Source organism: Drosophila gunungcola (assembly GCF_025200985.1).
Source record: "Drosophila gunungcola strain Sukarami chromosome 2L unlocalized genomic scaffold, Dgunungcola_SK_2 000008F, whole genome shotgun sequence".
In the NCBI taxonomy this organism is placed as follows: Eukaryota; Metazoa; Arthropoda; class Insecta; order Diptera; family Drosophilidae; genus Drosophila; species Drosophila gunungcola.
In genome coordinates this window covers 1,874,038-1,900,725 of record NW_026453163.1, presented here as the reverse complement: position 1 = coordinate 1,900,725, position 26,688 = coordinate 1,874,038, and the positions used below count along the sequence as shown (strand labels likewise).

The following is a 26,688-nucleotide window of genomic DNA, read 5'->3' as shown; positions in this document are numbered from 1 at the left end:
TAAGAGCAACGGCAACAGTCAGAAAAGCGTCCCAGTGATGTCAATAAGTCGTGGAAGGGGTCTGGTCCTCCCTTTTGGTCAGATACGACGCGACCACGACATATAGCCATGGAATTTCAATATTTTAATGTGGGCCTTCAGTCCACTAGACTACCCTAGCCACTGAGTTACCTCCCACAAATCCGCAGGCCTGCATCAATTCAGAGCCGAAAGTTTTGCTCATCACGTGCCATGCCACGAACATTTTTTTTTGACAATTAATTGGTGCAATTAGTGCGACATGGCGCTGATTAAAAGAAAAGAGACCCCCAAAATAAAAGTTGGTCCTAACTGCATGTCAGATGATGAATGTTCGACAACCCAGGAAATTCTACAACATTTATAACACAAGTGAAAAAAGCGACGTGCTTAAATGAATCGTCGTTTAAAGTCAACTGAAAATAAATAACTTAGATTTAATAGTTTCATTCACATATAATCTGAAAAAAATATAGCTTTTGATGTACAGTCAATTTTTCGTAGCATTATTAAAATTCAGTTACTAAATCTGGAACAAAATTTACTTTTGATATACTGTCATTTTTAGTAGCATTTAAATTTAAAATTTTTTCGAAAACAAATGCTAAAATTGATTTTCAAACTATGTGCAAGTAAGCGCAGCTTTCAAAACATAGAAAAGACCCTACTTTCGCAAACCATGTCACGACCCAAAGCTTCGGTTAATCTACCCACGGACCTGAGTCGCCCTTCAGTCGAGGAAGCGAATGCTAGGATTGTGTATCCAGAAGCACGGAAGGATAACAAGGCCGAAGAAATGATACATGAATATAGGATTCGAGACGTTTATCGTTGGCTCGAAGACCCTGATTCCACAGAAACGCAAAGATTTGTGAATGCGCAAAACAATATTAGCCAACCGTTTCTCGAAAGATGCGAGGAATGGGAGAGTATAAATAGTAAACTGACGAAGCTGTGGAATTTCCCGAAGTATGGATGCCCCATGCGTCACGGAAGCTTCTATTATTATTTTAAGAACACGGGTCTGCAGAATCAGAGTGTTTTGATGCAGCAGGCGACTTTGGACAGCCCAGAGGTGGTATTCCTGGACCCTAATACCTTATCCGCCGATGGAACCACTGCGCTGAGCCAGAAAACATTCTCCGAGGATGGCGCCTACATGGCTTATGGGCTGAGTGAAAGTGGCTCGGATTGGAATAAAATTCGCATACGTAGAGCCAAGGAACGCACCGACTTTCCTGAGACCCTGGAGAAGGTGAAATTTTCAAATCTCTCCTGGACGAAGGATAGCAAGGGCTTCTTTTATGGTCGGTACTCCGATCAAGATGGCAAAACGGATGGATCGGAGACAAAGCAGAATGAAAACCAAAAACTTTATTACCACCGAGTAGGAGAAAGTCAAGATCAAGACACCCTGGTGGCAGAATTTCCCGAGCATCCGAAATGGCGGTTCCAAACCGATGTCTCCGACTGCGGAAAATTTCTAATATTATACATAAGTCATACGGTCCGAGATAATATGCTGTACTATGCTGACTTGAAGCCGGAGGAGGGAATCACTTCGAAACTAGAGGTGAAGCCCATTGTTGATAAATTTGAGGCTGACTATGACTACATAACCAACGAGGGATCCCGAATGTACTTCCACACCAACAAAGATGCTCCCAACTACCGGGTGGTAGTGATTGACTTTAACAGCCCCGCCGAGGAAAACTGGACCACCCTGATTCCCGAACATAAGAAAGATGTTCTAGAGTGGACCAAGTGCGTCAATGACGACAAGCTTGTGGTATGCTATAGCCGCGATGTAAAGCACATCCTTCAGGCCTTAGATATGCATACCGGAAAACTTATTCGACAATTTGGCCTGGATATTGGCGCAATCAATGGGATTTCAGGGAAAAAGAAGTACTCAGAGATCTTCTATAGCTTCTCGTCGTTTCTAACTCCAGGCATTATTTTCCACTACGACTTTACAAAGCCAGTTGAAAAGCCAAAAGTACTGCGAGAAATAAGCCTGAATTTGGAGGGCTTCAACCGCGACAACTACAGTGTGGCACAGGTGTTCTATAAGAGCGCCGATGACACCGACATACCTATGTTTATCATTCAAAGGAAGAGGGATGCTGTGGAGCCCCGTCCCTGTCTGCTGTACGGATATGGCGGGTTCAACTACAGCCTTATGCCATCGTTCGGCATAACTGGTCTAATGTTTATGGACACGTTCGATGGCGTTTTGGCCTTTCCCAATCTGAGAGGAGGTGGAGAATACGGTATAGAGTGGCACAATGGAGGCAGGCTGTTCAACAAGCAGAATTGTTTCAATGATTTTCAAGCGGCCGCTGAGTACTTGGCACAGAATAACTACACCACCAAGGATCGGCTGGCCATACAGGGCGCCTCGAACGGTGGACTTTTGGTGGGTGCCTGCATCAACCAGCGCCCGGATCTTTTCGGAGCTGCCATCGCCCAAGTTGGGGTTATGGATATGTTGCGATTCAACCGGTTTACCATCGGTCATGCCTGGTGCTCGGACTACGGAAACCCCGACGAGAGGGAACACTTCGCCAACCTCTTTAAATACTCCCCCCTGCACAATGTTCACATTCCGCTGAACCCAACTCAGGAGTATCCTTCGACCCTGATCCTGACAGCCGATCACGACGATCGTGTGAGTCCTTTGCACTCCCTCAAATTTGCTGCCGCTCTCCAGGAAGCCGTGCGATACTCGGAGTACCAACTGAATCCCATTCTACTGAGGGTCTATACGAAGGCAGGTCACGGAGCCGGAAAGCCAACTAAGATGCGCATTAATGAGGCCACTGACATAATCACGTTTCTCAGGAAGACGCTCAAGGTCGACTGTGTCAATCTATAAACGAAGCAGGCTATAATAATTCAAGAATGTATATCTAGTTAGTCACTCGGATATGAGATGGAAATCTTCCAAATTATTTTTTCAAATTCTAAATACATATAATATGTTATACTCAATACTTTTATTTTCATGGTGCGTAGTTCTCAAGAATATACTATTAAGTTATATAGAATCCTTAGTAAATGAATTAGTTCCGGTAGTAGCTAAAACTCTTAATAGTTTACTGAAATGCTCTAATTAACCCTTGACTTTTAAGATCCAGAGAGATTACAAAGTGTTTTTGTTGGAGGCCGCGAAGAGTCTTCACTTGACGTCGTAAATCAAATGTTTAATCAGTTGAATTTAATTAGAAAAAAGGCGCCCAAACATCGAGGCTGTCAAGTCGGAGAGGCTTCCACTCTGAGCGCTTTCCGACTCCATAATCGCATGATAGTCGAACGATTAACGCTCAATACGGTCGCTGAGCATGCGATGAAGGGGGTATAGGACTAAAGGGGGGTTGGACAGACAGAAGCTGCCAGAGGCGAACAGGCCGCCAGCTTCTGCCCACTGACATTGGGCCGAGAGCGTTTTGGTAGTTGTGTAATGTCTGCTGCCAACTTCAGGGTCCCAGCATGGGTCTGCAGATCCCCTTTCCTCGTCTCGGCCGTCGGGTATCGGGGCAACGCGATCGAAAATGGATTTGTATCAATATCGACTCACTAACATGATTCCAATAAATTAATATGCATACATGGCAGGCACACAGACATCGACTGTTGTCTGCCTTTCCAGCGGGGTCTGAGTTGGAGTTGGAGTCGGAGTTGGAGTCGGAGTCTGGAGTCTGGAGATCTCGATCGACATCGCAACACGATGATGCATGTGCAGTGTCTCTGAGTTGTGATCGTGTTAATGTAAATAATTGCCAGCCAGTCGGACGAGGCCCAGTCGAATGGTCCCATAGCTGTGGTGTGTGGTGTATGGTAGATGTAATTAAAATCTCTCCGCTTCTCACTTTCTGCCTGCATTTTGTCCAGCTTGTTCCGCGTTGGCCAAGGGAGATTCGTCTTGACTGATATGGCAGTGCGCGACATACACGCAAGGCTGTCTTCCTCTCTCGGCCTCTTTTTCCTCTTATTTTGGGGAGCTGGATGCTGATGCTGACAATTCACGAGTTCGACTTGGCATCTGGTGAAATTCGCCGAGGCTTGAGTGAAGAAATAAGCTCTGAAGCATTCCGATTCCGACTGGCAAGCCATCTAACTGGCTTTGTTATTTGCATTAGGCCAAGTGGCAAACGTTTTTGGTGGCGGTTACTTTAATTGCAATCACCGACACAAGTCCCAACAATTGACTATCGATTGGTTGCCTCTAAATGTGTTTGACTTTGGATGCAGATTGGTGCACGTGACCCAAACTAAAAAGAAAAAGAACAAGGGCCTTAGCTTTGGTTGCCTACTTCACTTACTCGTATGTCAAGATGGCCAGAAGGCTGCGAGACGAGGCCCTTGTATCGAAACATTCTACTGTCCCGGCTTATTTATGGCCTCAGATGCTAAAGATATAGCGCCAGACGAGGACGAAGACGAGAGGCCGAATAACCAAGCGACTTTGCGTGGATTATTTTAAAACAGATATCGCCAAGCGATGGTGACGGCAGTTCACAGGAACAGTCACACAGTAAGATCCACTGTACGAAAAAGCTTTTGCTTTAATTTAAATGCCAGAGATTCATTTTATTGGTAACGAATTACTCAGTATTACATGCTTAATGGAATTTTGTTTACCTGTTTGAAAAAATCAGATTTAAAAAAATTTACTTGTAAATTGAACATTTGCTAAATAAAGAAAGGGTAATATACAAATAACAGAGAGTAAAATAATTTAGCTAATAAGCAACACCCTCATTTAAACACCCCCAAATACAAAATGCAAGCAAAATTTATATACATTTTTAATAAAGGGTGATTTTTTAAGAGCTTTCCTACTTTAAAAAGAAAAAAAAACACATAAAATTCAGAAAAATTAATGAAATCTTGATTTGAATCGATAGTATGGTCAATATTATTTAATGTTTTAAGGTAATTTTTTCCACATTTCTTCTGGTATTGATAATTCACGGTCTTCTTGGACACTGGCCGCTACAGCTGCGATGTTTTTTTCATTTCGCACATTACATGAACGTATTGATGACTTAATGTCCAAAAAGGTCTTTCGATTTAACTACTACATTTTTCAGAGTGCTCATCCGAGCGAAACTGAAACCGTAGCTGAAAGCTTCCATTTTCCATATCAATGCATTGTTGATTAGTCTCAGCGATGTTGCAGCAGGAATATTTGGGTTGCATTTCACCTTGTTGCAACAGAGTCACGCACATACTTCAGTTCCACGGCAACCCGCTCCCAATCCAATAGCCCAGCTGGGATCAGTAAAGTTGTCAATCAGAGTTACCGATCCGCAGACGTAGCCCCTTCAATCTTGTCCGTTTCGCCAAAGTCGCCATGTCATTATTTGTGGGAACCAATCCAGAGGAGAATTCTTGTGTCTCGCGGTCTGCGAAAAATCGAAAATCATTACTTGAAATACATGCTCAAGTAAAAGCGAGTCGCAGCAATCAATCAATCACGGCCACAAATCAAACATGTCAAACCGAACTCGACTCGATTCGAGTCTTGAGTGGCTGTGGAATCGAGTTCAACTCGCACAATGGCGCACATATATGACAGATCATCGGCACTCGGATCGATACATTGTCGATCCCATCGTCAAACACCTCTCGAGAAGGTTTCGCTGGCTTGGTTTCGTTTTTTCCTTTATTTATATTTTATTATATTCATTGGTTTCTTCGTTCATAGTGTGTCTCGAGTGCACGAATAGTTAAGTACACGAATAAAGGTTAATGAGCTTTTTTCTTTAGCTGTGCGTAAACTCTTTGATTGTCGAAATGTGATTACATATTTCAATAGAAACCAAATGTGTCAAAAGTATTTATAATATAAGTATATTTTGAATAATTTACTGTTCTTTATCAATTTAGTAAAATATATAATTTTTAGTTTCCTGATAGAAAAATTTTTATGTTACAAAATATATTACTTAAACATATATAATAGTACTCAAATTATATTATTATATAATATTATACTTTTTAAAATATATAACATACAATATTTTTTTCGTAAATCATTAGAATTTAAATTAATAAAATCCTCCACAAAATGACACCATTGAAGCAAACATAAAAATAAACAGAATATACGAAAAGAAAACAAAATCTTGCTTTTTTTCCATTTTTTTTCATTTTCATTTGTTGATTTATAGTAAGTTTTCCCACTGCAACGCAATCACATAGCGACCGGACGAAATAGAGGATGGTCTTTCACACCTTACCGCATAGTCTCTCAATATTTTCGTTACCCCTTTACTTACGCATCCCACCCCGCTGATCCTGCGGTCTACTGATCTTCTCGTGGTGCGCTTCAATGTTTGTGTTCTGCAATTAAATTCGTATTCTCTTACAATTGAGGCGCTCAAGTGGAATTTCCACGAATATCATGGATATGGATATGCTGACAAGCAGATTGAGACGCAGATGCCGATGCTGGAGTTGGAGTTGGAGTTGAGGTTGAGGTGAAGGCGATTCCAGGGCAGCTGCAATCTTGGCCGAGACTGTGCTCTGCGGTTCTAGAACCGTTTGTTGTTATAGGCCCTGGTACTTGGACCAGTGCGTGTGTTTATACTGCTGTTGGAGTTCTTCCCTCTGAAATTATCAATGGGGGAGGCTGCGGGGTCTCAAGCACCGTGCATATCAAAATAATCAAATTTTTGATTGAGTGCAGTTAGTGCGTCTGTGTTTACACATTGTAGATGACGATGATCGAGAGATCGATTCGGCTCGTATTCATTGCCCCGAGGAGCTCGGTTGCGTTTGTGTTTCGTTTTCGGTTTTGTGTCCAATCATGTTGTTGATATTGATAATGACATTGATGGCATCGAGTTGTCCTGAGCGACTATGGGGCTGCACTGAAAAAATAAAGATTATTTTCATATTTTCATTTGTAAATAGTTTATTTTTAGTAAGTCTCTTGCAAAAAGATTTTTTCTAAAAGTCCGTTGAAAAGTGGTTTTAATCGGCAATTATATTTCAAAATACAAATTTCGGTGTGTTGCCAAACTACTCCTTTATTTTTGTATCCAAAATGAAACTATATTTTTCTATCAATTTTCATGAAAAAAACTCTCCGCTAAAATGTATTTGCTAAGAAAATTGTATGTTTAAAGCCAAAAAAATGTCGAAGAGAGTCCAATATCATGTCATATTCAAACTCTGCACACCAAAATATATAAGAAAAGTATACGTTAATATAGGTACATTTTTGGTGTAACACAGGGTTATGGAAACCCCACACAGAAAATGCACAACATTTTTCTCTGTGTGGGTACAGCTTTACGTCTTGAACTCGATCAAAATCTTGAATCCCATCTCGAGTGCGAATGCATTCGATTGTTGTTTGCGCGGATTTTGGATTTCGAACATTTCCATGATGCCTGATGGCTGTCAATCCGGTGAAATCCGGCAGAGTTCGATGGAATCCAGCCAGCCCTCTTGCGATCCCAAGTCGAACGATGATATTGACATTATCGAGACACTTAAAAATTTGTCTGCAGCCCGCAAAATTTTCATGTAACCGATAAATGCGCAAGTGCCAATGCGTAATGACATCTTCAAGATACTTGTGCTGTATTGTTGATGTTTTCTCATCATTAGACATACGATACTCTCGGCGATGGGGCCGTGGGCACATTTATCAGGCTTGTTTGTGTGCAAAGTAGAGCCCCATTTTGATGGATTCGATGCACTTGGCTTCGGAGATAAGAAGATCGCACAAGTGAAAGCTTTGAGTGGGATTGTTCGTTTGAACTTGACTTTAATTTTGGTAGAAGCAATCGAAATGGTAAGGCTGGAAGATGCAACTTTGAAAACAAATAATTTCAGAATATTGAATTTAAAAGACCTCAAGTCATTAAGACTTGACCCAATTTCCGCCTGGAGTACTCCAAACGAAAAACAGACTAATGCCTACTGCATGTCTAACAAGAGATAAATAGTTGCCTACCCAAATAGTTGTGAATGCCGAAAAAATCGCACATTTAATGACGAATGATGTGCACAATAGAATCGAATTGTCCGTCAACAATTGAAGCAATTAATAGGACACCCCAAAAATAATTTGCCATTCTGGCGGCATCATTTGACAATTGACGGTACAACTGCGATGCGTTCGAGTGTCCGTGAGTAATTCATCAGAACCAGTGAGGAACAGTCAGAAAGAAAAATCAAAAATGGCCAAATCAGAAAAACATTTCTTTGTTTTTGGCACACGGCCGAAACGCTACGATGTCAACTGCAACGTGACTTGGAACTCTTTGCGGTTTTCCTTTGATTGGCAATTTTTCAAAATCGTCACCATCTCGACAAGCCGGACAGGCACGCCCCGGTTGGGCCACTCACTCACTTACACTGAGGAAAAAAAAATATTTTATTAAAATTATTATATAGATGTACTACAATCACAATTCGTCATATGTCCGTCTGATGATGATTTTCCAATGCGACGGTTTCTAAGTCTGAATGGTTGGCAGAAGGGCAATGATTGGCGGATTTAATAAATATTCATGTTGGTATTTTAATTTGTTTTAACACGCCTTCTTGATTAATTATTAATCTCTCAAATTTCCGAGAATGATATTATCAAGCCATTATACGTTATTAAGCTTGAGCGACATTTCTCTCAGTGCACTCACACAATCTGGCAATCGGTCGGCGGCCCCGAGAAGGTTTTGGTTATTTATAATTCGAAGCGATTGATTGATGGAATCGCTGCAAAGTCGGTGACACTTCGCACTGAGGCAAAAATAAATAACCGAAGCGATGCTGGGCGAGGCATTGACAGCTGATTGCGAAAGTCCATTAAGGGACTCTGGCCGAGGAAACTGGACGAGGTGCTGGACATGTATACCAAAGACCAAAAGGCAAGGACTGGGAAGGGGGGAGGGAAGGGGTGGGAGCTGCTGCATCTGCATTGAGGTTTTGTGGCCTTGGCAGCGGCATCAAAAGTGCAGTCAATCAAGTGAACAAAATTGGATAATTTCCCCCAGAAAAAAGTAACGTTTCCGTTTGGTATTACGAGCCCAAAAGCTACATTGCCGGCCTTCTCTGTGCACGTCCATCTGTCCAGTGGCTGTGCTACCCAAATCAGACAACACTCCGGAGTATTTCGGGTAATCCTTGCCAAATGATAGCCCACCAACGTCTGCTGCGGACAGGAAGCTTAATAAAGAGAACCAAGATGCTAAATTGCATTGCTAAACAAATCACATTTCAATTTTTGCTATTTTAATGGCTGATTGTATTAAAAGAAATTTAATGCTCACCTGTCGATTTCCGGTTAAATGAATCGACTGCTTGCCAACCGACTTGCAGTGTAACTCAGTCCCAGAAATCATATCCTCTTCATTTTAAACTCACTACATTATGGAAAGATTTGTTTTATATTTCAAGGCAGTGAAAAATATTTATGAAACTTTTCGTTTATTATAGATAAATATAATTGCAAATTCTTGATCTTTAATTATATATTACAATTCGTTTGACATTGGTTTTTTATTGTCAAAAGTTAAAGATTTTATCGTTTTTCAGGTCAAAGGGTAAGTCTGTTGACTCCAAACATTTTAGTTCGTTTTGTAGAAAAGAAAAGGTAACAAAGCTTTTTATGATGTATCAGGTGCACGTCAATATTTTGACACTACATGATTTGTTTGAAACATCGCGAGCCCCACCCCTTTTCTCATATCCTAGTATCTCTACCATATTTATCCACTTGGCGCGTCGCATGATGATCGGCAGTAAATTTATGCGGTTCTGAAGCAGAAGCGCTGGCACAAAGTGGACTGAGTCAGCTAAAAGCAAATCCTTGACTGATGCGCTGGGGCACCTCGGGAAATAAATCCGCTAACTGCAGACCTCCATTATTGTAATTTGTACAATACGGTGAATAAACTTGGGGTCCCTTTAATTGCAATTAATGATTTATGAGCATGTGATGCTCAACAAATTTCCCAACTAGAAAATCGGCCCAAAAAGTGGATGGGGCACCAAAAGGAGGCTAAATAATTGCAGCTGAAGACATTTACACGCGCTTCTGACATTTACGACCATCCGACGGTGGAGTGCTCGACTTGTCTGTGACATGTGGAGCTGGACACTGGACACTGGACAATGGCAGTTAATGGTCATGATGCTGCTCCAGCTACACAGATAACAAACATCAACGGCCACAAAAAAGGCGAGGAAAATAAAACCGACTCACCAACGCTACATAAATTTCAAAACTAGCCAGCAACGAGCTTTGGATGTGAAAAGGGGCACATGCAGAGGGGACTCTCTCCCTTCATCTGCCGCACACATTTCACGCAGTGACGACATGAATCCGCCAACATAAACACACTCAGCCCAGGACAAAAACCAGGACATCATCCTGGCCACACGAACGCACTAAAACGCACACACAAAATATTAGAGAGACTCATACACGAGGGGAAAAGAACTGAAGAACGTGAAGACAAAAAAAAAACACAACTGATTAAACTGATTCAAGACTTTCTTATAGATTATAGTATAAAATTATTAGAAGGTATCGAAAGTCCAGAACTCACATTTTTATAAATCAGTAGAGGAGTTACACAAAAAGGAAATAAGTATTGCGTTTATGACTTTCATATTAAATATTATTCGTCATAAAACGATATTACCAAACACCCAAATAAATTGTTTGCGAATATCATTAATAACGAATTTTTGGAATATTGCTTAAGTGAGCTCAGCAAACTTAAAATAGTCTTAAAACAGTTTTCGCATCGAGATGGTATAATAAAAAATATATTAATATATTTTTACATCCATCCAAGCACCAGCTTAAATTTTTTTTAAAATTTGGTACCGCTAAAAGATTTTAAATTATTAAAAATATAAATGCATATTAAAACTGATATGCTTAAACTTCATTAAATTTTTGTTTCAAGTGACATAGTAATATAATTTTAACAATATAATATTTTCATAAAATCACAAGGAAGATAGGTAATTATAAAAAAATGTACTATAAAAATACTTATTTGCAGTGCTAACAAATATGTATTATTCTACATAACAATATGCGTACATGCTTAAGGCAACATTGTTGTGAGCATTTTTCAATACATTTTTCGATCGTTCAATGAGAGCTATATGAAATATTCTCCTTCCATATGTTTTTCACTTGGTATCGAATTAACTTAGATATTTATTTTTAGATATCATCATATGAGATTTTTTTGAGCGTAACAAGGCTACTGTTATGAGTATCATATATTTGGAGGCTGCTTCAGACGGGGCCAAAATGACAAAAGGGGAGAAGGTGACTAGGATGGATGGTGGCGTGGGTCAGTCGAGGATGCGAGGACGCAGGACGCAGGACGGAGACCCATAGTCCTGTGGACACTGTGTGGCCTGGCGTGCAGCCGTGGCCAAATTGGTTGATAGCTCGAAAAACAGTTTTTGCACAGCTCCGTCAAATTGCATTTGGTGTGACAGACCGCAAAATGCATCATCACCAACATGAGCGATGAGTGTTGTTGCTCTAGTTGTTGCCGCTCCGTTGTGTTGATGTTTATATTTGCCAGGCATGGCCCATCTCTGCCCCCTTTCCTTCATCTCCAATCACCGTCGCCACTCCACATTGTCCAGTAATTTACGAGCTTTTTTCGGCATGTCCCCAGGATTGGGAATGCAATGTGTTGCCTGCATTTCAGTTTGGTCGGATGATGACGAGGAGTTGGGGCGCCGGGAAAGTGTTTTATAAACATGGGTGAGGTCCAGTTTTAGAACCCTCTAAGTGTGGGAGTGTATGGGATATGGAGAGATCATTGCCGGGAAAGTGTCTTTGAGGTTAAACTTTTCAGAACACTGTTTTAGGAGGCTGTCTGCAAGGGATATGGCCTACAGTGCTTCAAATTTGATGCAACAAATGGTTTTCGTAATTTGTATTCACTTATTTTTTGCTGTTAGCCATTATAATACCATGAAAAAAAATATTCTTTTAAAAGCATGTAACAGACATCCTCAATACTCTTCAAATATAGGCTTTTACCGTGCAAAAAACTTTAATATTTTTTCACTCAAAAATGATAAAAAATCCAAAAAAATCTGTTTTTTTCAGATTCGGAAACCATCCTGCCCCTTTATAAGTCCTTTGCCGCCGCTTTGCCGCTGCTTTGCCGGGAAAACTTCTTCCTCTGCTTATTAGATAAAGCCTGGAAATCGCAGATTGAATGAACTGTTAGCGGGTTGGGGGTGCGGCACGCTCTTACGTTCTTGTGTTGGCAATGCAGGTTAACAGATGGCGCCACCTTAGCTCCGATTGTTGTTTGGGGGAATAATTAGTTTGAAATTCGTAAGCCGAGTAACGGGTACCTAATAGTCGGGGATTTGACCATAGCGTTATGTATTCTCATAAGATACAGTAGAACTTGTGTTTCCTTAATTACTGTGTCTTTTTGATCTATTGATTTGGTTAATTTAATGGGATGTCTAATGACAAAAATAATTTCTGATTGTATTTTGTGAATGCTATTTTCTTGCTCAATAGCTAAAATTGTTAACAAATGAGAAGTATGGCGTAAGCATTTCTTAACTGGTAAAATTAATCTAGACTATGAGTAAATCCATACAACTGTTGTAAATGTAAGTTGGAATTGTTAATTCTTATAAAATTAAAAAAGTTTTATGATTTTTTGTCTACTGATTAAGATAATCACATTAAACTTGTGTATAATGAACTTGTACGTAACATTTACAAAACCTAAGACTTAGTTTATTTAAAATCAGTAAGATTTCTGAAATTGTTTTCAGTTGGCAGTTGCTAAAATCACTTTTGTGGCACCGAATTATTTTTAGCAATTATTAATTTATATTTAACGAAAAAATGGTTGCATTAAAAATTTGAACACAAGTCCTGACAATTATTTGAACTTAACCCACTGTGCCTGTTTGGACCGAACAAACAACTTTATTCAGTTTCAGTTCACATTAATGCAGCGTGAATTAAGTGTCAAGGACATTTTTTGGTTTTGCTGCCAACGACGCAACATGTTTCAGTCTCTGCTTCTTCTTCTTCTTCTGGCCTGCCTGCATGTCCTTGCCCGACGGTGGGTGGTGCTATGTTTGCCATGAGTCCTGCTTGTGTGCTGGTGCTTTGGGTGACCGAAAATGCGTTGCAACATTCAAGTAAGTGACGTAAATGCATCACGGACACAGCACTCAGACTCACGCACGGTGGGTGGACATTCGGACGCACGGAGTAAATCATCGTCATCATCATCATCATCGTCATCGGGGGCACGAGAGGACATTCACATCCACTCAGGACACATTCGCACGCAGGCATCAGAGGCAGTTATGGCTGTCAAGATGAATGCCATATCATCGCCGCACCGAAAATGGTGTCAAAACGTCACCAACGGCGGTTCAGCCCTTCAGCAGTAAAACTGCAAACAGAAAACAGGACCTCTACTGCTGTTATCCGGATGAATTATGAGTTGTGCCCGTCCGGATCCGAAGGAGGAGCAGCTGACCCCCATCCCACCTCCCTCTCCACGCCAGCCAATCTGTCATACGGGGCTGCCTCTGTGGGAGAAACAGTTCTTCCGAAATGCGAGTAATTTGTCCCACTCCGCCTAGAATAACCGCAGACAATTGAATGCCAAACGAATACATTTACAATGCAGGACCGTTGGGGAGAATGATACTAGAACCGCTATACACGTTCAATAAAACGTACAGATCACAATAATTACACAGGGACACAACATTAAAATTTCACGAACCTATTTTACTTTTCCACAATAATTGGGTGCTCCTGCGTAAAAGTCCCAGACAAACTTATGTTCCATCATCTAAGGGTTCCGCGATTGAAATGAAAGTGTAACCGGACCGGCGGGCGTTATTGCATGCACCCGTACTTTTGACATACAAAATTAAATTGAAGCCTTTCAATTATTTATAAAGCCGCCGCCTTCTCCTCCTACTCACTCACGAACTGAAATAGCAAAATTTGTTGTTAGTCTAGCTACTGTAACCCCTTTAATAGAGTCATGATTTCTTTCCTATTTTGACAATCCAATTACACGTTAAGCAATCTGGGTGCCACAAAGGTAAAGTGCAACGTGCAACTAAAAGCAGGGAAATGCGTGGGCTGTGAGCCTTTTCGTGGCGGGCCCCCCGGGGTTAAGTGTATTGTGGTCGCCTCGATCGCAGCTCGATTAAGCGATCAACATTACCAGTCTCTGCGTCCCAGCACCTCTATGTTGCCAATGATGGACGCTGTTTAGCCGCATTTAGTTCAGACCGAGGAACCATTTTCGTGATTTATGAATACAATGGCTATAAATCAGCGATGGGGTGGGGATATTGCCAACGGGCCGTGAAGTGGCGTCGTTTACACTTGGCAGCAAGTGTCAGGCGGCATTAGAAGTCGAAATGCGAAAGTCGCAGAGGTCGAAAATCGAAAGGTAACTTGAACCCACTAAACACTGATCGGACGAGCTACCGACGAGTTGTCTTGAAATTTTCGGTAGCACATAAATTCCATGTCGCTAATCGGAAATTAATAAATGTCAGCAGTTCGAGGGGAACTCCCCTCTGGAACCACTGCTTTTTCGAGTTCTGCTAATCGGTATTATTTTCCCTTTGTTTTGCATTTTTAAGCCTCCTGCCTTGGAGACTTAACTCTTTGATTGGGTGTCGTCTGCGTTCAGTTTGGCGTGAAATGTCCGAGGGAATTACTTGAGCCGTTGTCACAATTGATGAACGAGAAGTAAATTGTGGCATGTGGTTGTGAGTCTCGGCCTGTGGATCGAGTTTCAACAAAAGGATTTCGGCCGCAAAAATGCAGAAGACACATTGGGCCAAGGTCTACGGGAAGTAAAAGAGTGACGGTTGGCTTTGGTTTGTAGATTGTAAGGAAAGATATTATTTCAATTCCATAATTTTTAAATTAAATACCATTGAAATATATATTTTTTTGCTGCTCATACATCCGTTTTAGAGCTGTATATAAAAAATGTATTTGTAAAGTTTTCAAGAATTTGAGGCTAGTCTTCAGAGTTTAAAAGATTATAAGAGAATTTCCATTTTTATTTTATATATTAAGAAGTAAAAAAATATACTTTGTATAGTATAAACTATAAGTAAGCATTATATAAATAAATATATAAATACCATTTTATATGAAAAATGTAATCTAAAAGCCTTTTAAGCCCATCTTTGCCAATTTGAGGCAAATTAATAATCTTAATTTGGTCCCTTAATGTCAAATTTAAGTTACTGTTCAAAGTCCTTTTATAATTTTTGAAATTTTTAGCCCCAGAAACAGGAACCCAAGCAAACTCTTCTTAAATCTCTTTAACAACCCCATAAAGCACAAGTAAATAGGGAATATGTGACGGAACTTTAAAGAAATAAAAGGGGGAAAACAGACATTACGGCAAAATCGATTATTGATTTCTTTTTGGCCGTTGCCGGAGCAGCCTAGTTTGCTGGAAAAGTGTGGAGAATAAAAGCCACGCAAAACAAACACAACGAAACAGAGAGGACAAAAAGGGAAAAGGAAAGCGAGTGCCGACCGGGGAGCGCCAATGAAGGGCGAAATTGGTTTGGTTTTTGCATGTGAATTTCATACAAAACTCAACAAGTTGCCATTGGGTTCGATGAATGGGCAGGGTGGTGGGCCTGCGAGGTGGAGGTGAAGGTGGGTGGGGTGGGGAACTTGAACTCTGGGCCAGGGCAAAAGGAAAAGCTACGGCAGACGGCGGGCAGACGCTCGACTCGCTGCCAAGGCCCACACGCACGCACACTCGGCCGAAAGGAGGAGGTCTGCAGCTGTGTGTGTGCGCTTGGGAAACGTGAAAAAACGCTATTCGGAGGTTTTTGTGCCGCGCCAAGGAAAATTCAACTCCAAACCGAAACCGAACTGCTGGGAAAAACAATTTTTCTCAACTTTTTTTGCCGTTTGCTGCTGTTGCTCCTCCTTGGTTGTTGCTTTGTCTCCTGCCGAAGGGGCGGTGGAAGGTGGGCGGCGATTCGTGGCCTTTGCCACACGGCAGACTATTGCGAAATAATTCCTTGATTCTTCTGCGGCCTTGTCCTAGTCCCATTTCTGTCTGGCACAATCGAAGGACCCTCCCAGTGTGTGTGTGTGTGTGTGTGGTGTGTGCTCGTAGGCATTTTCCGAAAATGTTCCCAAGCAACAAGCTGTTCTGCACCGAACGATTCATTTTCTCACCATCTTGCTGAAGGGAACTCAATTGGTTTGCCTCTCAACGTGAATTACGACGCCCGAACCGTCATCAATCAATCAAAACGCATCACATCCATCGCATCGCGACCCGAGCGCTCATACGCCCTGTGGCCCCGACATCCGCCGCACTTATCGTCATCATCATCGTCGGTAACAGCTAGTGCTATGCCCCCTCCCAAAGCCCCTTTCAACCTCGTCTTGCTGTGTATTCCATCAAAGCGGGATTTCTGCGTTGCGGTTTGATCAATTGATCTTGAGCAATAAAGCAACGCATTTTACCCAAATTTATTATATTATTTATAATTAAAGTAGCCTTTAATTATAAAATAAAACTGTTTTTTAAGACATAGGCACCAGCTTTTTTGTTTACAAAATGGTTTCACTTCAGACTATTTTGCTACGAGAATAAATTGGTTAACAAAATTTAATTACATTTTACTGCACCGATCAACTTTTGACATATCAATAGGATAACGATGCTCTTACAAACTAGGCCTAAATAATGTTAAAGTAAAGTATAAAATGAAAGCCTTTAAATGTTTAGTGATCCTTGGTCTGGTAGACATTAAGGTGAATTATGTGAGTTATGTGTTTTTTTATTTTAAGCAGCCCAAGCAAATCTTCTTTAAATTCTTGAGTCCCAAACACCACACAATAATACTCAATTACAACTGGGTAGACAGCTTACAGAGACCGCCTTGTGAATTATGAGACTTCAATTTTATTAATTGCCAATAAATCAGGGGCCATAGGGTATCTAAAAATGAAGAAATCGTTACCCACGAGACTGGGACCGAGAACAAAAGCCACCGACAATCATTCAGCTTGCAAATTGGCCAACATTGAAACAGACAGGCTAAAGCTGCAAGCGAATTGGAACAAGGCTCAATGCCCGTCCTGACAGATCTTCCATCAAACGTGCTCTCACGTCAAACGTCAAACGGACGAGGCCTTGGCCACCAGACGGATGGATGTAGATGGGGATCTGGATGGATGGAAGGCTAGCCGGGTCGGGGAAAAGTGTTGTGAGTTATGACGAGGACGTGCGCAAGTTGATCCATCAAACTGTTCAAATCCGGTGCCAGTGCACTCGATTTCATGCATTGAACGATGACTGCGACGAGGACGCCGACGTCACCGGTCATGACTGATGGCTGTGACTGTGACTGTGGCCGACACGGAATCGGAATCGAAATGAGGGACAGACGCGGTCGCGGACGCGGACGCGGAGTCGGAGACCTTGGCCATGTCCAACTCTAGACATGACGAATGTCTCACGCTGCGGATAATTTGATTTGTCGATGCAAACGCAAATCTACCAACAAGGGGCATAAATAATATTTGTATATTTTTTTCGCTCAAATGTGGCAGGCAACAGAGTCGCTCTATCATGGTGGGAAATCGAACATTGGGCACCTAACAACTCACAAGGACTTTGGCGGCGGCTTTGGAAGAGGCCGTGGGAACTCTTTTGTGAGACTCTCATGGTCATTTAAGCATTTATGACAACTTAATACAAGCTATTTAAGAAAACTAAATGGCATTAAGGAAATTATTGCCTTTTGTATGGAAGGCTCAAATTTAAGGCCATCATTGCTAATGTTAAGTCAAATTTTCCTTAAACCAAGGTATTTAGTTTTCTGAGTATAATTCTCAATTACAACATATTTACAAAAACATTTTCCATATTTCCGTCATAACTTTACGTCTAATATAAACTGCATGGACATATTCTTTAAAACAATTTTTTAGTTAATTTAATGGAGGGTAAATTTTAAATCTTAATAATTTTGATTTTATATTTTTGAAAATAGACAACAATTGTTTCATTAATAAATTAAGGGCTTTCATTTCAATATAAAGGAAAACAAATAGATGTGTAAACAGGGCGTGGATGGTGAATGCTGGTTTCCTAATTTTTGACAGAAATTTACAGCCAGTTGAAATGTGTTAAATTGTATCGGCAAACTTATCGATAGGAATTAATACGCCAAAATATTAATTGGTGTGACAACTAAAAAGTCTTGTATTTCTTCTATTGTTAACTTTAAAAAACATTTGCTCCGACAAATAATGACATGCCTATTAATCTGGTGACTATTTACTTTATCTGTCAACGGGGTTTAAATGGAAGCCGAAGCCAAAAAACAAAGTTCAGAAAAGGATGAGAAGGAAGTGCTTTCGAAGCGGAGCCTTTCCTTAATTTTGACAAGACGTAAAGTCTATTAAGAAAGTCAATCAATGTCTCTCAGGCGAGTTGACTTCGACTTGCACTTCAAGTTGGACTGGGACCGGGAATGGAGACCCGTGGACTGGAGGACTCTGAATGCCGGATTCAGGAGGATGAGAGCTCCGCAAGTAAAGTTCTGAAGTGACAGGCACTGGGAGGGGGCGGTGTAGGGTAGGTGGGGCAGTGGGCGTGGGCGTGGGCGTGGGAGTGACGTGTGGGTGAAGGCGTCGGCCACTTGACTGACAGTTGGACGCGGATGTGGACGTGCGATTGTTGCAAGGAGTCCTGGCTCCTTGATTGAAAGGACGAATTCAATGTGTGCGTGTGCCCACCCACACACCATACAAATTATGGGAAAAAATTGAATTCACTTCGCGCGGAGTCAGAAGGAGAGGCAGAAGTTGGTTGTAAAAAGTTGACAAAATGGATTTCGAGCGGGGAAAAAGTAGGTGAGGAGAGGTCATTGAAGCTGACAAGAGCCAGCACCCGGGGCTGCCTTTCCCCTTTCCCCTTTGGATGGTGACGTCCGACAGGTAAAAGTTTTCCTCTTTTTCCCAGCTACATCAATTTGTAAAAGTGTTTTTCATCAAACAGGAATTAATTAAGATGCGCCACCGACGTCCCCAAAGTTTGCCAACGAAAAAAGCCTGAAAGGAATCAGAAGCCCCACCCACAATGCCCAATGCCCAACGCTCAATCCAATTCAATCCCATCCAATTCCAACGCCAATAATAATTGAAATCATCACTCGAGATTTTGCTAATTATGTGGAATTATCATCTCAATTATTTATTTTTCGATTTCCATGCATTTTTCCCATCCTGCTTTGGTGCTCAGCCGTCTCGATGTGGCCCACTCTAATTACTTTTTTCCTCAGGTGCGATTATAATCAAAGCTTTTGAGGATTTGTGCCATCAAAGTCTCTTCGAACTTCTCAATTAAACGAATGCATAAATCATTGGTCCAGGCACGTCTGCAGATAATTCCCAAATGTCCCCAACCTCCGAAAACCAATGGGCATTAGAGTGCGAAAATGTATATGTACGAGGACTCACACACCGGACACTCATAAATCTGAGGAAATGTTGCTAATTAAAAAAATACGCATATTCCATCATCATTCAGCTCTCCTGGACTTTGGCTCGACCCTGATAAATCCCAACTGAGATTTATGCCCTCATAATCCATAAATATGCTTTTACCCATCGCATATATATTCCGGCTCACAACTATGCGATATCTTCACATATACATCTTCATAAATTTGCTCGCCAGCGTCGGTCTTGTCATTCCATGACGCATTAATTAATAGCCACATCAACAACTTACCAACAAACATAAGATGGTGCTTCGGCACCACCCACTACCCTTCCCCTAGTCGCCCACCAACCCGCAAATGAATCCTCGAATGACGAGTCCTTGGGGTATCCTGATGCCATTCACGCCTCGCAACCTGTCAATTGCTTTCACTTCGAAAGGCGTTCGTGAACTTGTAGATATGTGTTGACTTCATTTAGAGCTGTGGATGTCGAGCTGTAATTTAAAGATCCCAATTGAAGGAAATTATCTATATTGTATTCAACACTGAGAAATGGGTAAAAAATTAAAAAAATTGGATTCAATAATTACAACTTTGGAAAAACAAAATAAAACACCGTTTTTTCATTAAATGTTTCACCAAAGTTTTATTTTATACTCTCATTCTAGTGATTGTGTTTCTCTCGAAGTTACCAATTTTCCCAAAAAAGTGCCCAATAGCAGCTTCCTTGTCGAAACTCACTGTGAAACATAAATTTAAATGGTAAGAAAAGTGAGTCGAATCAAGCGGCACACAATAATTACGCTCAGGAAATAAATAACAAATATACAAATGATAAATAATAATTTTGGCGAATACATCAGAGGACTGGCCTGCTAATTGGAATTGATTAGACTCGCACAGCTCACGAAACCAGAATCCTTCCCCATTCCCATCCCCTCGCCAATGCACGTCTGGCAAATTTATCTGCATCTAAGGCATATGTGCCATATAGCCCCGAAAACTTTTGCGGATACATAGTTTGGCGAGGGCGTTAATAACAAATGTGCTTAATATTTGTGATCGATGGAAAATGCTTTGTTTTATGCCATCGCGGGCCAAAGAGAGCATATAACTCAGGGCTTCCAGTCGAAGTCTGGGGCTATTTATTAGACCTCCGCCCCCGGCTTCCTAATAAGCAATATTGCATGGAGAGGCGTTGCACTAATCACTTCATTAGCAAGAGCAGGAGCAGGAGCTGGAGCTTTGGCCCTGCCCAGACATATTTATTTAACCTGCACAAATCACAAATTCATCCATCATCCTTTATGCCAGCCAGGACCCTCTGTTCCTGTGTGACTGACAGGCCGGCTGCCTCGGGCTTGCCTTCCAAAATGTTCTTCCGTCTTCATCATCATCATCATCATCATCATCATCGTCGTCGTCGTAGTCATCGTCATCGCCATTGCCATCGTCTTTGACTGACATTTGACTTCGAGGCTGACGAGTACGGCGACGATGAAAGCGACAAGTTCATTGTCCTTTCCCCAAGTCGACTGGAAACCCCTTGTAATAAATCCGCCCTTCTGCTGGGTACACAGCTCCTTCTTTCTTTTTTGGGTTGGTTGGCGAAGGACGCACTTTGTTCGCAATTTGTTTTGTTTGCGTATTTCCAAACCGCACTCCCCTTTCCCTTCGCATCGTCTGGAGACCCCGATATGGGTGATCCCCGCCTGAGACTTTCTGTGAGAGCTTGCCTTCCTTTACTGGGTACTGAAAATGTGTGTCGTGCTCGCAGACGCTTTCAATTTGGGTTAAAATTTAAAGTAACGTTGTCCACCTAACATGAATTTAAAGGTTTACCTGTGACGTTCAGCAGCTTAGGTAGGGCAAATTGAAATTTTTCAATATAATTATAAACAAGCATAAATAAACATTTTAATAACACTTTATGCATATTCATTTACAACACAACCTAAATCACATACAAATATTTTAAATGTTTTTCTATTGCAATTTAATTTTCCTAGTATTGTGCTATTGACACGAAAGAAAACAAACTTCGGCAAGCCGAAGTGTATATACCCCTGCAGCTATTACAAAAATTTAATGTTGTATAAAACGACCGACATTATTAAAATTAAAACCGTAATTAAGAAATAGGGAACCATTATAAACCATTTGTATAAATACAAAAAAAAGCTAATGTTTACTCGTAGAGTAAAGGGTATATTGTATTCGTTGAAAAGTATTTAACAGGCAGAAGTAAAGTATATGTATTTTTGATCAGGATCTCGATATCTCGGAAACAACAAAAACTTTGGGACCTGACATGCAGATTATAGTTGTTCCTTTATTTCAAAAAGTGGCCTCTTTAACGACCACAAATCGACACTTCAGTCATGTCACTCTGAGAGATAATATGAATCTATCGGTAGAAATAGAACTTTTTAAAATCAAAGTTATTGAGTTACCAGTTCGTCGGCCGCTACTCTTTCAGCGCTCGGTTATTTATTTGTGAGATACGGGTTACATTTGCTTAAAACCGGCCGACTAAATAATATATGAACAAAATTATAACTTTGCTGTTTTTCAATTCATTTGAATGTACTTCGATATATAGTTCATCGTTTTAAATTTATGGTTTTAATTGCGTTAAAATTGGACAACAATATCATGTATCTGTTATAGGAACAATCGAATAATTCATCGAAAAATTATCGTAGCTTCACTGTTGTTAAACATATAGGTTTAAAAATCGAAACAATATTGCAATAGCTGAAAGTTTATATAACTTCCGAAGTTTTCTTCTTTTCTTGTTACATGGCAATTTAGTCGTTTTAGAGAATATTAAATTTTTGTAATATTTAAACTTCGGCTTGCTTGTTCTCTTGTTACACTGACCCATAGCTGCCATAGAAACGATCGGGTAAAACTTATTATTATTTGTTGTTTTCGAAGAGCTCTGCTTATATCTGATATTTTTTGACATTTAAGGTTTTATTTAATATGGTTTTTATGTAATTGACCTATTGCTAGACTGCAAAGGTATGAAAACTTCGGCTCGCCAATGCTAGCTTCCATTATTTTTTTGTTTTTAGTTTTTGGCGGTTTTAAGTCAAAGTCATTGGATCCATTAAAGGCACACTAGACAAGTAAATAATGCTCCTCAAACCATTTACGAAGCGTCAAATTCAAAGGAAAGACTCGGTGAGTTCCCAGCCCATTCCCGACGTTAAAGTCGCCGGTTCAATCTGTTGCTCGATACGTGCGATTCAGGGTTTGCTAAGTTGATATGCAAACCGACAATGAATCAATTGCCGGCTAAGACCGGACACATCGTACGCACACGATGGGGGAGGGTTTGGTGGGGGTGGTGTTGGGGGGAGCGCTGTGCCAAAGCGCATTCCAACTCATAATTAGCTGTTCATGTGTCACGCAGCGGAAGCTGAGACGACGGCGCTGGGTGTTCTGGATGGGTGGATCCGGGGGCCAAGGCCCTTTTTGGGCCGAAAACTGAGAATGTGAGATTCGGCGTCAACAGCCAATTTGGGGCATTAGCGAAAACCGTTGGGCAATTACTGTCAGAATGCGTCGTCGCCTTGGGGTTTTGGACTGGGGCTGCACCGAGGATTACCCAACCGAAATTGGCTAATCAAAACGCTCAGAGGGCATGGGCAATGGAAAAGCAATTGTCTGTTGATTAGAACGGGGAAAATGGCTGGGCTCCAAAAGAGACTCTCAACAACCAACTTCATTAATGACTCTATCATGTATCAGTTGCATTGCCACAAACAAATTTTTAATCTGTGTGGAGCCTATTTTTGGAACTTTAATATTACTTCAGGAATTAAATTCCACATTTCTCAATTTTATATTTTTAATTAAAGAAATTCTTCATAATAACAATAGACTGATTCGGAAAAAGCAATTTTCATTCAATTTCTAGATAATACTGAAAAGAATCTAGATGTTCACGGAACACACATGAAAGAAATGACCTAAAAAGTATCAAAACTGGCTACAATAATTACCTAAAATTGCCACAAGGAACTACATTTTGCAATAAATTACTTTCAATGGTTTTTGGGACTTTGTATGTGATTTCGGTTTATCAAGTTTAAAAGAAAAACCTATCCTTACCAAACGCATATACTTGCAATCATACTTTTCTCTAATTCACCATTTAAATCATTTAAATATTTGTCTAACTTGTCCCTATATTCTGTGATAAAATGGTATCCTGTTTAAAATGGTGTTTTCCTAATCCTCTAATTACCGTGCCGTGTAAAATCCTTTTGTTTTCCCCCTAAAACTTGAGCCGAATTAATCAGCGCCCAAACATTAGACATTGTTATCGCGACGTCATCAACAGGAGCGGCAGCGTTCGCTGCCCACAACAATGACTCCAAAACACGTCCAGGAGCCCAACCACAAAGGACCCACGCTAAGGGGGCATCGGGGGATACTTCTCCATATCTGTCGTCTGCCTTTGATGTGCGCCTTTGACAAGTGAGTTGACAATGTCAACGTCATCAGTTGACAGGCCTTATTATGGCATTATTCGACCATACATTCGAATGCACGTGAGTGTGGTGGTTATTTGCTAGAGGCAACCCCCGGCTTTTAAGCCCGATAAAGATTTCGATTTGTTCTTCATGTGATGGCCAAGGGCAAACCAAAGCGATGAAGTGAAAGCAAGACCAAGACCGAGATTTAAGCTATTATTTATTATAATATTCACATTTTATAAAAAAAAACCATTAAAATGTATAACTCGGGTGAAGACCAATCAATTTAAATTTAACTTTTTAATTATCTTAGTGCCACAAGCATGACTACTTAAAAAGTAATTTACCAGTAACATAGATAAAGAACTTAAAACAATACAAATTAAAATGTAGTTAATCCATAATGGCATTTTTATAATTTATTAAACGCTTAAATTAAGATTTATGGTTCTAATGCTGACTTTTTTTGATGTTACCAATTATATTTTAAACAAGAATTGCCATTTAATTCATATATAAGTACATAATTTAAATATACCTCAGTGTACCCACGGCCTCAATAAGCCCTTGTCCTTCTTCTGCCGCAGACGCTGTGATTGACAGAGAAATCAATAATTTGGGACGGGCCGGACCAGTCCAAGCCACACACACGAAACTAATTACATGACTCGAGAATTATGAATGATTTTTCTCATCTTGCGGGCGGACCGTAAATAGATGTGATGGCTTTGCATTGTTATTCAAATGTTGGCCAGATGAAACGCGTCATTTCATATTTCATTTCCGATGACAATAAAAATTCCGCACACACATTGGCTTGAGGATTGAGCTCTGACAAAGTCCAACTGCGTATCCCTCATCAACACTGCGGTCTGTCTGTCAGCGACCATTGAGGCTTCAAGTGTAAGACATGTCATGTCCACTCCAATGTCCATTTTCGATCGGGTCCGGAATGGGAGATACGATTCGCCCTCCTTTCGGGCCGGGTTGGGCACACTCGTCCGTCACATCAAAAGCATCAAAAGTTTTGTCATGTCGATTGCGGATCTGGCCGTGCCACAGAAAGTTTTTGCACCTGCCGTCAATACAAAAACGTTGACATATTAATCCTTAATAGAAATTTCATCAGCAGCAACAACAATGGCCGAGCAATTGAAATCGAAGGGAATGACAATGACAGGAGCTGGATAAGGAATCGATGGACAGGCAGAATGCGTGATGGAGTGGCATTGGAGTGGAATCTTACATAAAAATAATGGAGAGCTTAAAAAACAGGATAGCATCTAGGTTTGGACCTGGGAACCATAGACTTTCAAAAACGAATGGACCCTTTCAAAAACTTAATGCATGGCAAACAGTTCGTTTCGTGTTTTGAAATCTTATTAAGTTTTATGGAAGATATAGAACTATTCAAATTCTTTTTTTAAATTAACATATGATGTACAAAGGTTTTATTGGATAAAATTATAAATTAAAATCCAATTAAAAATTGTAAAAATAAATAAAAAACAAGAAGGAAAGCAAACTTCGGCAAGCCGAAGTTAATGTACCCTTGCAGCTATTGCATTAATTAAATACTTTTGAAAACATTTAAATTATGATTTACTTGAGTATGTGCTAAAAAAAAACATTGAAACTATGATGATTTGCAGCTCAATTATTAGATAGTTATTTTATATATTTTTATTATTTCTATGGGAGCTATATGCTATAGACGTCCGATTTTGATAAAATTTATACCATAATTCTGAAATAATTAAACATTGCTATATCTCGAAGAACTAAACAAAAAATTAAAAAACAGCAAAGTTATAATTTTTTTTCATTTATTTTTCCGATTGTTCCTATGAGAGCTATATGCTATAGTCGTCCGATCCGGCTCGTTCCGACTTATATACTACCTGCAATAGAAAGACAACTTTTGGGAAAGTTTCATGCAGATAGCTTTAAAACTGAGAGACTAGTTTGCATATAAACGGACGGACAGACGGACAGACTGACGGACTGACGGACAGACGGACATGGCTAGATCGACTTTACTAGTGATGCTGATCAAGAATATATATACTTTATAGGGTCGGAAACGTCTCCTTCACTGCGTTGCAAACTTCTGACTGAAATTATAATACCCTCTGCAAGGGTATAAAAATTGGTGTTTCGTTAAAGATAAACTTAGTTGCTATACTGATATTATTTATAAAAACAATGGTTATCACTATTATACTAAAATAGAGCTTAAAACTGGCGTATACACAGTACCAGTATATATAAAACAAAATATTTTTTGACGGGAAGAATGATAAAATCGACACAACATTTTTTTTTAGAAAAAGTGTAAGCTAAATGTTTTTTTTTCGTTTTTTTCTTAATCAGAAAATCACCAACTTCAATGTTTTTAAACATATAAATCAAAATTTAAATGTTTTAAATATTTAATTTTTGCAATAGCTGCAAAGGTATATAAACTTCGGCGTATATTTCAAGAAACTTCTTTCTGTAATCAAGGATGAACTTCTCTGATTTATACGAAATCACGAAAATCTTGCTTTTTAAAGTGTATAATATTTTTATACCCTTGCAGAGGGTATTATAATTTCAGTCAGAAGTTTGCAACGCAGTGAAGGAGACGTTTCCGACCCTATAAAGTATATATATTCTT

The 26,688-nt window shown here is 40.2% G+C and overlaps 1 protein-coding gene across 1 annotated transcript; it reads left to right on the top strand.

Annotated features, from left to right (window-relative positions):
• The first annotated feature begins 529 nt into the window (after positions 1–529).
• LOC128253412 (prolyl endopeptidase) lies at positions 530–3,013 on the top strand. Its single transcript, XM_052981780.1, has one exon. The coding sequence runs from the start codon at positions 620–622 to the stop codon at positions 2,894–2,896; it is 2,277 nt and encodes a 758-aa protein (XP_052837740.1). The 5' UTR covers positions 530–619; the 3' UTR covers positions 2,897–3,013.
• Positions 3,014–26,688: the final 23,675 nt, after the last annotated feature.